At 43.6% G+C, this 14,143-nt stretch overlaps 1 protein-coding gene across 1 annotated transcript in view; it reads right to left on the bottom strand.

Annotated features, from left to right (window-relative positions):
• Positions 1-5,681: 5,681 nt before the first annotated feature.
• LOC311101819 (ubiquitin carboxyl-terminal hydrolase 32-like) overlaps positions 5,682-14,143 on the bottom strand; it is a 97,864-nt gene continuing 89,402 nt past the window's right edge. The window contains exons 31-34 of the mRNA XM_084143022.1: positions 8,545-8,782; positions 7,498-8,000; positions 7,184-7,276; positions 5,682-6,944 (exon numbers count right to left, since the gene is read on the bottom strand). Of these exons, the coding sequence (XP_083999148.1) occupies positions 6,771-6,944; positions 7,184-7,276; positions 7,498-8,000; positions 8,545-8,782 (1,008 nt within the window). The 3' untranslated portion in view covers positions 5,682-6,770. The remainder of the gene's footprint in view (positions 6,945-7,183; positions 7,277-7,497; positions 8,001-8,544; positions 8,783-14,143) is intronic.

Here is a 14,143-nt window from a genome sequence, read left to right as displayed (position 1 = left end):
TGTGTTATTGGAGTCAGTAGGAGGGGTTTGTTTGCATGAGAACCACACCGCACGGAGGGGAAATGCACAGTAGCATCCCGTGGTTTTCAAACCCCCTGACACGGCGGAGACCGAGCTGTCTGTCTGACAAGAGACACTTACGCCATCTATGCAACGAACACCTAAGGTCTACTAAATGTTGAGGAACTTTCTGTATCGTATGACGTTTTGGTCAGTCGGATCAATTATAGGCAGTGAAGGATATAATGTATATGAATGATATGCTATATATGAGGAGTAGGAAGCAGACAGCCACTAGATAAACTTCGTCAGTTGGAAAGAGATGCTTCACAATGAGGTTTGGTCTTCTAGCCAATCACTCACATGGTTTGTTAGAGTTTGATGTTATGTGGTGGGTGTAGATTAGAAAGCTCCCGTCCGCATCCCAAATGGCACCCTATTTCCTATACAGTGCACTACTTTTGACCAGGGCCAATGGGGCTCTATGTAGGGAATAGGGTGCCATTTGGGAGGCAACCGCTGTCTGTAGTTATGGGGTCAGGTATAAATATCGTGCTGGTAGTCTTTGTCTTTGTTTCGGGGAAATATCTGTTCTGTTCCCGACCACTGCAGCTGCTAGCTGGTCTGTTCTGCAGAAAGAGACCCGGAATAAAGTGCAGGGCTGAGGTTTCCGCTCACAGATACTAACTCAACTCACAATACCTAGACCCACAGTCTGGGCCTGCTGCAAGCGTGATTGGAGCCCTCTCTCACTCTCTGACACACACACACAAGACTCAGACACACACACAGACACGGGTCAGACAACTGCACACGCACGCACGCACACACACACACACACACACAAGAAAACCAACCCATCAACTGAATGACTTAATTGCATCTGTTATATTTAATTTGTTGCTTGGATATTTGTTACAGATCAACAGTATCATCACTCCATATACAACTACAAGTACAGTATTTTTTAAAGTTCATATTCAAATACATCCGTTTTAATGGCTTATTTACAAAACACTTTATGTACATTTTCAATGTCAGTGCAATGTAATTTGTATTCTTTAAACACTTCTTACAAAATAAAAGGTCATTAAATGAATAAATCTCTTTCTGATCCATCAAAATAAGGACGAGGACAAAAACTAAATAATTTCAGTAGTAGATTGCACTACCTCCTGTCAACGGGTCATACCATCTTGCCACCGAGGGAGGGGTGTTCACTGTTCAGTTAATAAATTAGCCCTGGGCTTCACAGCATTGAAATGCTCATACGAGTGTTTTAAAAGAATAATAAGTTGTCTGCCTGGAATCAGAACAGCATGTAGCTGACTGGATCTGAAGTGAACCAACAGTGTAATGGAGCAGTAGTCTGTGGGTTCCAGGCCGTCCTCTGTGACTGCTGCTGGTAAAGAGAGCTGAAGATGTTTAAAGGCCTGGTAAAGATTGACTGCGACCCAAATGCCACCCTATTCCCTACATAGTGCACTACTTTTGACCAGAGCCCTATGGGCCTTAGTCAAAAGTAGTGCACAACATAGGGGATAGGGTGGCATTTGGCATCCCTAATTTCTTGTCACGCTTAAATTAGTCTCAGAGCAGGGCACATCTAGCCCATACAGCAGAGGGTTCAGAGCCACTGCATCTCTACAAACCCAAGTCCCAAATAGGGCACTACATAGGGGATAGGGTGCCATTTGGGACTCCACTCAAGTCAAATGTAAAAGAAGCTTTGTTTGACCGGATATGCGGTTCAGATATCCACACTAACACACTACTTAGTACGAAGCAATGTATTGGGCGGGCATTCTAAGTGCTATGCTAGTATAAACATTGGAACATGGGCCTGTTCTGATCTCCACAAACTGTTCCATTTGAATGAAGTTATGTACACTATATATATAAAAGTTTGTGGACACCCTTTCAAATTAGTGGATTCTGCTATTTCAGCCACACCCGTTGCTGACAGGTGTATTGAATCGAGCACACAGCCATGCAATCTCCATAGACAAACATTGGCAGTAGAATGGCCTTACTTGAAGAGCTCAGTGACTTTCAACGTGGCACCGTCATAGGATGCCACCTTTCCAACAAGTCAGTTCGTCAAATGTCTGCCCTGCTAGAGCTGCCCCCGGTCAACTGTAAGTGCTGTTATTGTGAAGTGGAAACATCTAGGAGCAACAACGGCTCAGCCGTGAAGTGGTAGGCCTCACAAGCTCACAGAACGGGACCGCAGAGTGCTGAAGCACATAAAAATCGTCTGTCCTCGGTTGCAACACAATACAGAGTTCCAAACTGCCTCTGGAAGCAACGTCAGCACAATAACTGTTTTCGTCGGGAGCTTCATGAAATGGGTTTCCATGGCCAAGCAGCCGCACACAAGCCTAAGATCACCATGCACAATGCCAAGCATCGGCTGGAGTGGTGTAAAGCTCTCCGCCATTGGACGAATTTGGGTTTGGCGGATGCCAGGAGAACGCTACCTGCCCCAATGCATAGTGCCAACTGTTTTTCATGGTTCCGGCTAGGCCCCTTAGTTCCAGTGAAGGGAAATCTTAACGCTACAGCATACAATTACATTCTAGATGATTCTGTGCTTCCAACTTTGTGGCAACAGTTTGGAGAAGGCCCTTTCCTCTTTCAGCAATGCAATTCCCCCCGTGCACAAAGCGAGGTCCATACAGAAATGGTTTGTCGAGATCGGTGTGGAAGAATTTGACTGGCCTGCACAGAGCCCTGACCTCAACCCCATCAAACGTTTGGGATGAATTGGAACGCCGACTGCGAGCCAGGCCTAATCGCCCAACATCAGTGCCCGACCTCACTAATTCTCTTGTGGCTGAATGGCAGTAAGTCCCCGCAGCAATGTTCCAACATCTAGTGGAAAGTCTTCCCAGAAGAGTAGAGGCTGTTATAGCAGCAAAGGGGGGAACAACTCCATATTAATGCCCATGATTTTGGAATGAGATGTTTGACGAGCAGGTGTCCACATACTTTTGGTCATGTAGTGTATTTAAAACATTGAACAACATTCCCGATAACATTCAATAGTTAGACATCGTTTTACAGTGGGGGGGGGGAGAAATATAACAAGACAAATAATGTTCAGTAATGCAATTTGCATTAATCACACAAACATTTTCTGACAAGGAAAATAAAGTTTCATTCAATGACAGACATTTTATCCAGTGCATCTATGATGATCATCATTACCCCCATAAACAGAGCAGAAACAAGGGGGTCAGGGGCATTAAACCACCTAACATTCTCTTGAATGGTTCTGGAACTTGCTCGGAGCATAACTTCACCATAAGAGAACGTTTAGAATCATAAATAATTGAGTATTCTATTGTTTTCCAGGTAAGAAAACAGACATCTGCTCACAGTGGTGATGTAAAAAGATTGTCGCTCTACAGAAGAGCTGCTACTAAAAGCTAGACAAAATCTATCGCTGACTCTAAAGTTAAGGTGAGACAAAGAAAGTGGTTCAAGTGCATTTTTCCAGTATATTGGCCCTTTTTTAAATGCATCCTTCCTTCCTTAAGGTAATCGCAGATCTATAAGTGATTGGATAGCTGTATCGAAGTTACTTTCACCAACCCAACCACTTCAGCTCTGCGATTACTTCAAGGAATGTAGGAAGGATGGATTTCTCAAGTATTGGAACAAGGCCAATGTCTCCGCTGACAGTCCACTGGACTAACGTCTCAGCTGACAGTCCACTGAACTAACGTCTCCGCTGACAGTCCACTGGACTAACGTCTCAGCTGACAGTCCACTGAACTAACGTCTCAGCTGACAGTCCACTGGACTAACGTCTCAGCTGACAGTCCACTGGACTAACGTCTCCGCTGACAGTCCACTGAACTAACGTCTCCGCTGACAGTCCACTGAACTAACGTCTCCGCTGACAGTCCACTGAACTAACGTCTCCGCTGACAGTCCACTGAACTAACGTCTCCGCTGACAGTCCACTGAACTAACGTCTCCGCTGACAGTCCACTGAACTAACGTCTCCGCTGACAGTCCACTGAACTAACGTCTCCGCTGACAGTCCACTGAACTAACGTCTCCGCTGACAGTCCACTGAACTAACGTCTCCGCTGACAGTCCACTGGACTAACGTCTCCGCTGACAGTCCACTGGACTAACGTCTCAGCTGACAGTCCACTGAACTAACGTCTCAGCTGACAGTCCACTGAACTAACGTCTCAGCTGACAGTCCACTGAACTAACGTCTCAGCTGACAGTCCACTGAACTAACGTCTCCGCTGACAGTCCACTGAACTAACGTCTCAGCTGACAGTCCACTGGACTAACGTCTCAGCTGACAGTCCACTGGACTAACGTCTCAGCTGACAGTCCACTGGACTAACGTCTCCGCTGACAGTCCACTGAACTAACGTCTCCGCTGACAGTCCACTGAACTAACGTCTCAGCTGACAGTCCACTGAACTAACGTCTCAGCTGACAGTCCACTGGACTAACGTCTCAGCTGACAGTCCACTGGACTAACGTCTCCGCTGACAGTCCACTGGACTAACGTCTCAGCTGACAGTCCACTGGACTAACGTCTCAGCTGACAGTCCACTCTGAATTAACCCAATCTGCTTAAGCAGTCTTCTGCCCCAATCGGTCGTCACTAGTTACCACAGCCACAAAGTCACAATTCTGGATAAACCCCATCGATTTCTAAAACTTCTCTTCCTAAAATCAGTTTTTAAACCTAAACCTAACCACACTGCTAACCTTATGCCTAAACCTTAAAATAAGACCAAAAAGCTAATTTTGTTTTCCTGAATTTGTACGATATAGCCACCTCTGGCCCGCTAGCTCCCCTACCTCTACAGAAGCATAGTTCCCGCTCAGCCCAGTCAAAGCTATTTGCTGCTCTGGCACCACAATGGTGGAACAAGCTCCCCCACGACGCCAGGACAGCGGAGTCACTGACCACCTTCCGGAGACACTTGAAACCCTACCTCTTTAAGGAATACCTGGAATAGTATAAAGTAATCCTTCTACCCCCCCCCCCCCCGCCATAAAAAAAAAAGTGGTTGTCCCACTGGCTACCATAAGTTGAATGCACCAATTTGTAAGTCGCTCAATGATGTAAATGTAAATGTAATAGCCAATTTAGAATTTGTGGCAGTGGTAACTAGTGACAACCCGCCCCAATCAGGTTCGATCTTTCTCAGAGCACTAAAATCTGAGCCTCTGATTGGTCGGTACAATCTGTGAAGAACTTTGGCTCGACTATGTCTCGCCATGGAAACACGTGTATGACGTCAGACAGAGAAGCAGATACTTGGCTAGCGGCTTTACTTCACCTGCACTACCATAGTCCTCCTAGTGTTGTTAAAAAACACAGCATAACACCTGTCAGCACATTCGCCATGAAATGTGGGTAATCACTAACCATCGTAGTGTGTTATGACATGTTATATATCATTGTTATGACAGTGCTATGAAGACCAAATGACAGCGCACTTTGAGTAGTGTTTTACCACATTATTTTATCTAACAGCTGATGGAAATGGTTAAAACATGGTATTGTTTCAGGAATGGAGTGGTGAGGACTGGATGGACGGAAATTTGACGGGGAGTCCTGGGTTACATCCCAAATGGCACCCTATTCCCTATGGGCCCAGGTCAAAAGTAGTGCACTACATAGGGAGCCATTTGGGACGTACCCTATTCCTTTACAGTATCAGACTGGCTCTCTACAACGTACTTTAGACAAACAGTAGAGTTGAGAACAACCCTTAAATGAACCAAATGTGCATAAAAAATTTGCAACAATAAAAATACATCTCTATAAAATAAGTATTTGGAGAAAGAGAAAAATTTAAATATTTATATATTGATGCATATTTGAAACATCCTCTATGGCACCTGTCCAGAACATAACCCAGATTTAAACTCAAGCTTGTGAGTTAAAAAACGACTACAATGAACGTCCCTAAATTCATGCAATGTTGTGGGTACATTGATCAGCAATTGCACATTTTTGTTTTGGCAGTTGCTTGGCAAGGGCCAAATTTAGGTCAAACACCTCGATTTTGTGGAATTTTTCTTCATAAAGGGAGATTATTATTTTTTGAAGTGTGTGTGTGTGTGTGTGTGTGTGTGTGTGTGTGTGGACATCAAAAGAGGAAGTGTGTGAGGTTTTAATACTGTCACAAATATTTGACTGTTCCAATAGGCCAGTGAAATGCACGCGACAGTGAGGTAGCATTAGGAGTTGTTTTTGTACTGACAGTATCCCTACTAGAGGATGAAATTAAAACCTTTGGAGAACCTCTACCAATAAAACAATACAGTAATCTTCATATTACTGTATATAAAGTTATCGAGCGAGACAATATGTAGGCGTGGACATATTTTGATGGCAGCAGGGGAGGAAAATGCACAACAGGGGAAGCAACATCAGCTTGTGTGTGGACAAATCTAACACACATACAGGGGAGAGAGTGTGTTTCCTCGGGCTCAATGTGACACCAGTTTTAGTGCTTTATGTGGGGGCTTAAATGTTGATCTCTTGGCAACCTTGACACTAGCTTTCAGACCAACAAGGGGGGTACCCACCGGTATCCGAAAACACAACAACCGATTAGGCATTCAAGTGGTTCAGTTTGTGATGACTCGGTCAAACGACACCATTTTGTGCTTCTTGGCGCCCAGTGACTGGCTGAAGAAGAAGCGTTGTGTCATTTCCTTTCTGTACGTGGGCCGGCTGAGTGGGTCTGTCCAGCGTTACGGGTGTGTGATCCTGATCACTGGAGGACACAGTACTTCTTGTAGTCAGACTCAAAGTCCTCGTCCATGCTAGTGGTGTCGGCCATCTTCTTGCCGTCAGTCTTTGGAAGGAACTGAGAGTAGTCCACTCCCTGCTGCTCATAGAACAGGATGTAGGCCGAGTCCGTGTCCATCTCCTCTGAGTGCACTTCCTAGAGAGGATACGGCAAACAAGTACGCACTTGAAAAAAATATGTCTTTAAAATGACTAATTGGTTTGCTAGATTAAATTGACTATTAGTAGAGGATGAGTGTGTTTGTGTGTGTGTGTGTGTGTGTGTGTGTGTGTGTGTGTGTGTGTGTGTGTGTGTGTGTGTGTGTGTGTGTGTGTGTGTGTGTGTGTGTGTGTGTGTGTGTGTGTGTGTGTGTGTGTGTGTGTGTTTTCTCTTACCTTACAGCTGCTGTCATTGTAACAGTACCATTTGTTGTTGGGGTTTTTGGCATAGGTCACATAGTGTCCTCCTCCCATGATACCTGAATGGCACTGTGGAGACAGAGAGGACCTCCTATTAATTACTAACACAACATTGGCCTTCCTCAAATGTAGTGCACTATATAGGGAATAGGGTGCAATTTGGGGCAGAGGCTTTCTGATCTACACCAACCTTATAGAGTCAGTCAGAACCCGAAGTATCTAACTGTATTAAACTAAATCAAACTTATAGGTTAGGAGGCTAACTTCCAAGCAGTTTAGGAACCACTCACTGAAATTGCATATAAGTTGTAGATGTTCTCCAGGCTGTTGTCGCTTTGGTGCAGCAGGGCGGTGGCGCTAGTCTCTAGGTCCATGCTGGGCTCCGTACTGGCCTCCTTGTGCAGTACCCCGTTGCTATGGCCACCGCTGTCCCCGTTCATCACGATGACATCACGGAGGCTGCTAGATGCGTCTGTGGTGGACATCTCCGGCCCGCTCCCCACCCCGACCTCCCCGAAACCTCCACCCACCACCCCCACAAGCCCACCCTCCGTGTCCGCCTGAGGTGCTCCCTCCCTGGGCTCGGTGTCGGGGTCGCTGCCCCCCTCCCTGGTACTACGCTCCAGGTTCTCCTTGCTGCTGGAGAGGCGGTGTCGGCTGCCCAGCTGGGGGAGCCTGAGGAGGGTCTGTCTGTGGCCTGTGCTCCCTGACCCTGGCCCTCCTCCTGTCTTGGGGCTGTTGGTACAGCTGATGGAAGAGGGAGGGGTTGACTTCCTGCCTGAAGCTGGAGAGGCTGTGGAGACAGACAGACAGACAGAGAGACAGAGACAGACAGACAGAGACAGAGAGAGAGAGACAGAGAGAGAGAGACAGAGAGAGAGAGAGAGACAGAGAGAGAGAGAGAGAGCACGAGGGAGGGAGGGGATCAGTGAAACAGCTTGACCTCATTCTTCCTGTGTATATAGGCTATGTGGTATATTGGTATATTGAGCACGATGAAATACACGCTTGCTCTGGTTTCGGTGTTTCAGTGTGTTTTATTACCTCTCTCTGAATGACTGGTTGAGTCTGAAACAATGGAAAACCACTGCAGCTGATGACTGGGCTATCATCAAGCTAATCAGGGACTTGGAACCAACAGTCACTTGAATGACCAAAAAGCAGCAAGCTTCCATTGAGACAGGAATGAAACGTAACCAGGAGTGAGACAGAGGCTGTGTCCCAAATGGCACCCTATTCCCTATATAGTGCACTACATTTGACCAGGGGTCCACAGGGACGATGCACTATAAAGGGAATAAGGTGCCATTTGGGACGCGGAAAGGATGACGTCAGACCTTTGAGGATGTTGAGGAACCCAGCAGGGGCGGAGATGGAGGAGACCGTTTCTCCTCCTCCTATCCTCAGTAGCTCCTCGCCCTCGCTGCGGCTCTGCAGACTGTGTAGCCCGTTAAGCCCCGCCTCCCGGGGAGCCAGGTAAACGCTAGGGTCAAACCTCTCTCTGGGGAACTTGACGATCTTCTGAGACTTGATCCAGCGGCCGTTCACAAACTGGAATCTCTTCAGGTGTACTATCTGCAATGCAGAGCCAAAACAATAACATCAACTAATGAAACATTGATGTAGATACGCCTGTTGACATTGCTAATAATGAGATCTTGCTTTTTAATAATAATAATAATAATAATAATAATAATAATAATACAGGAAACAGTGTTGTAAAGTATACTGTGTTTCAATCATACTATGTAGTGATGGTGGGTACTATGTAGTGGTGGCGGGTACTATGTAGTGGTGGTGGGTACTATGTAGTGATGGTGGGTACTATGTAGTGGTGGTGGGTACTATGTAGTGGTGGTGGGTACTATGTAGTGGTGGTGGGTACTAGGTAGTGGTGGTGGGTACTAGGTAGTGGTGGTGGGTACTATGTAGTGGTTTTGGGTACTATGTAGTGGTGGTGGGTACTATGTTGTGATGGTGGGTACTATGTAGTGGTGGTGGGTACTATGTAGTGGTGGTGGGTACTATGTAGTGATGGTGGGTACTATGTAGTGGTGGTGGGTACTATGTAGTGGTGGTGGGTACTATGTAGTGGTGGTGGGTACTATGTAGTGGTGGTGGGTACTATGTAGTGGTGGTGGGTACTATGTAGTGATGGTGGGTACTATGTAGTGATGGTGGGTACTATGTAGTGGTGGTGGGTACTATGTAGTGATGGTGGGTACTATGTAGTGGTGGTGGGTACTATGTAGTGGTGGTGGGTACTATGTAGTGGTGGTGGGTACTATGTAGTGGTGGTGGGTACTATGTAGTGATGGTGGGTACTATGTTGTGATGGTGGGTACTATGTAGTGGTGGTGGGTACTATGTAGTGGTGGTGGGTACTATGTAGTGGTGGTGGGTACTATGTAGTGATGGTGGGTACTATGTAGTGGTGGTGGGTACTATGTAGTGGTGGTGGGTACTATGTAGTGGTGGTGGGTACTATGTAGTGGTGGTGGGTACTATGTAGTGGTGGTGGGTACTATGTTGTGATGGTGGGTACTATGTAGTGGTGGTGGGTACTATGTAGTGGTGGTGGGTACTATGTAGTGATGGTGGGTACTATGTAGTGGTGGTGGGTACTATGTAGTGGTGGTGGGTACTATGTAGTGGTGGTGGGTACTATGTAGTGGTGGTGGGTACTATGTAGTGGTGGTGGGTACTATGTAGTGGTGGTGGGTACTATGTAGTGGTGGTGGGTACTATGTAGTGGTGGTGGGTACTATGTAGTGGTGGTGGGTACTATGTAGTGGTGGTGGGTACTATGTTGTGATGGTGGCTACTATGTAGTGAATCATGTGCCCCATCCTGTGGATGCTCTGAGAAACTTGAGGTGCATCCCAAATGGTGCCCTATTCTCTATAGTGCACTATTTTCTCATCACATCTAACTACAGTATCTGGTAACATCATAACATCTAACTACAGTATATGGTAACATCATAACATCTAACTACAGTATCTGGTAGCATCATAACATCTAAATACAGCAGACTGTATCTGGTAGCATCATAACATCTAACTACAGTAAACAGTATCTGGTAGCATCATAACATCCAACTACAGTATCTGGTAGCCTCATAACATCTAACTACAGTATCTGGTAGCATCATAACATCTAACTACAGTATCTGGTAGCATCATAACATCTAACTACAGTATCTGGTAGCATCATAACATCTAACTACAGTAGACAGTATCTGGTAGCATCATAACATCTAACTACAGTAAACAGTATCTGGTAGCATCATAACATCTAACTACAGTATCTGGTAGCATCATAACATCTAACTACAGTATACAGTATCTGGTAGCAACATAACATCTAACTACAGTATCTGGTAACATAACATCTAACTACAGTATCTGGTAGCATCATAACATCTAACTACAGAATCTGGTAGCATCATAACATCTAACTACAGTATCTGGTAGCATCATAACATCTAACTACAGTATCTGGTAGCCTCATAACATCTAACTACAGTATCTGGTAGCATCATAACATCTAACTACAGTATCTGGTAGCATCATAACATCTAACTACAGTATCTGGTAGCATCATAACATCTAACTACAGTAGACAGTATCTGGTAGCATCATTACATTTACATTTTACATTTTAGTCATTTAGCAGACGCTCTTATCCAGAGCGACTTACAGTTAGTGAATACATATTTTTTATACTGGCCCCCCATGGGAATCGAACCCACAACCCTGGCGTTGCAAACGCCATGCTCTATCAACTGAGCTACATATCATAACATCTAACTACAGTATCTGGTAGCATCATAACATCTAACTACAGTAGACAGTATCTGGTAGCAACATAACATCTAACTACAGTATCTGGTAACATAGCATCTAACTACAGTATCTGGTAGCATCATAACATCTAACTACAGAATCTGTTAGCATCATAACATCTAACTACAGTATCTGGTAGCATCATAACATCTAACTACAGTATCTGGTAGCATCATAACATCTAACTACATTAGACAGTATCTGGTAGCATCATAACATCTAACTACAGTATCTGGTAGTATCATAACATCTAACTACAGTAGACAGTATCTGGTAGCAACATAACATCTAACTACAGTATCTGGTAACATAACATCTAACTACAGTATCTGGTAGCATCATAACATCTAACTACAGAATCTGGTAGCATCATAACATCTAACTACAGTATCTGGTAGCATCATAACATCTAACTACAGTATCTGGTAGCATCATAACATCTAACTACAGTAGACAGTATCTGGTAGCATCATAACATCTAACTACAGTATCTGGTAGCATCATAACATCTAACTACAGTATCTGGTAGCATCATAACATCTAACTACAGTATCTGGTAGCATCATAACATCTAACTACAGTAGACAGTATCTGGTAGCATCATAACATCTAACTACAGTATCTGGTAGCATCATAACATCTAACTACAGTAGACAGTATCTGGTAGCAACATAACATCTAACTACAGTAGACAGTATCTGGTAGCAACATAACATCTAACTACAGTATGTGGTAGCATCATAACATCTAACTACAGAATCTGGTAGCATCATAACATCTAACTACAGAATCTGGTAGCATCATAACATCTAACTACAGTATCTGGTAGCATCATAACATCTAACTACAGTAGACAGTATCTGGTAGCATCATAACATCTAACTACAGTATCTGGTAGCATCATAACATCTAACTACAGTAGACAGTATCTGGTAGCAACATAACATCTAACTACAGTATCTGGTAGCATCATAACATCTAACTACAGTATCTGGTAGCATCATAACATCTAACTACAGAATCTGGTAGCATCATAACATCTAACTACAGTATCTGGTAGCATCATAACATCTAACTACAGTATCTGGTAGCATCATAACATCTAACTACAGTATCTGGTAGCATCATAACATCTATCTACAGTATCTGGTAGCATCATAACATCTAACTACAGTATCTGGTAGCATCATAACATCTAACTACAGTATCTGGTAGCATCATAACATCTAACTACAGTAGACAGTATCTGGTAGCATCATAACATCTAACTACAGTATCTGGTAGCATCATAACATCTAACTACAGTAGACAGTATCTGGTAGCAACATAACATCTAACTACAGTAGACAGTATCTGGTAGCAACATAACATCTAACTACAGTATCTGGTAGCATCATAACATCTAACTACAGAATCTGGTAGCATCATAACATCTAACTACAGAATCTGGTAGCATCATAACATCTAACTACAGTATCTGGTAGCATAATAACATCTAACTACAGTAGACAGTATCTGGTAGCATCATAACATCTAACTACAGTATCTGGTAGCATCATAACATCTAACTACAGTAGACAGTATCTGGTAGCAACATAACATCTAACTACAGTATCTGGTAACATAACATCTAACTACAGTATCTGGTAGCATCATAACATCTAACTACAGAATCTGGTAGCATCATAACATCTAACTACAGTATCTGGTAGCATCATAACATCTAACTACAGTAGACAGTATCTGGTAGCATCATAACATCTAACTACAGTATCTGGTAGCATCATAACATCTAACTACAGTATACAATATCTGATAGTGTTGTCACGATACCAAAACTTTGACTTTGATACCGATACGAACTTAGTATCACGATACTTGATACCGAAACCACAGCAAAAAAAAAAAGCTAATTAGCTAAAGTCACAGAATAACCACTACGCTTAATTTTTCTAAACATTGAACAACATGTTGATAACTGATAGACCCACTAAAATAACACATAGAATAACTTCTATATTTAGTTCTTAAAAAAATAAAACACCATGTTAAATAATAGAATAATATCTTAAATGTTCCTGATTCAAAACCACGAGACTCAGAGCATAGAAAATAATTGTATAATTACATCTTAACTATTTTAAAATGTAATTTGATACATATGAGGGTTAATTTGCTCATCTATGGACATAATATTCGGTCAAATGACATGATATTTATTAGACCCATGATTCATTATTAATTCCAGCTAATTATACCATGGCATTGTTGAATACTCGTTTCTGATTGGCTTGAATGGCATTCTATAGCATGCATTATTTCACTATACTCAGAGTCGATATTCACTTAATAAAGAATTCCCCTCGACCACGCCCACAAATTGGGGAAAACAAACATTCTTTCCCATTGACCCCAATTGTAAAAGAGACAACTTCGTCATCGATTTTTGTCATACAGAAATAACAAAACATGCTGAAAAGATGTAACCAGATCAGAAATCCCGACCTACGGTTCGCAATGCTCCCACATATGGAAATAGAGCATGCGAGAAGAGCCCTGTGGCTTCAGGCTATTCGATGTGGGAGAGTGGGAGATGTGGGGACCCGGTGTCCACGTAGGCTACACGAAGATACAATAAGACCACACTCAGAGAGCTGTATAAGGCCATAAGCAAACAGGAAAACGCTCATCCAGAGGCGGCGCTCCTAGTGGCCGGAGACTTTAATGCAGGTAAACTTAAATCCGTTTTACCTCATTTCTACCAGCATGTTACATGCTAGAGAAAACCGCCCCCCCCCAAAAAAAAACTCTAGACCACCTTTACTCCACACACAGAGACGCGTAAAAAGCTCTCCCTCGCCCTCCATTTGGCAAATCTGACCATAATTATATCCTCCTGATTCCTGCTTACAAGCAAAAACTAAAGCAGGAAGTACCAGTGACTCGCTCAATTAAAAAAAAAAGTGGTCAGATGACACAGATGCTAAGCTACAGGACTGTTTTGCTAGCACAGACTGGAATATGTTCTGGGATTCTTCCGATGGCATTGAGGAGTACACCACATCAGTCACTGGCTTCATCAATGACG

Source organism: Coregonus lavaretus (assembly GCF_964263955.1).
Source record: "Coregonus lavaretus genome assembly, chromosome: 26".
NCBI lineage: Eukaryota > Metazoa > Chordata > Actinopteri > Salmoniformes > Salmonidae > Coregonus > Coregonus lavaretus.
This window is presented reverse-complemented; position numbering and strand designations above follow the sequence as displayed.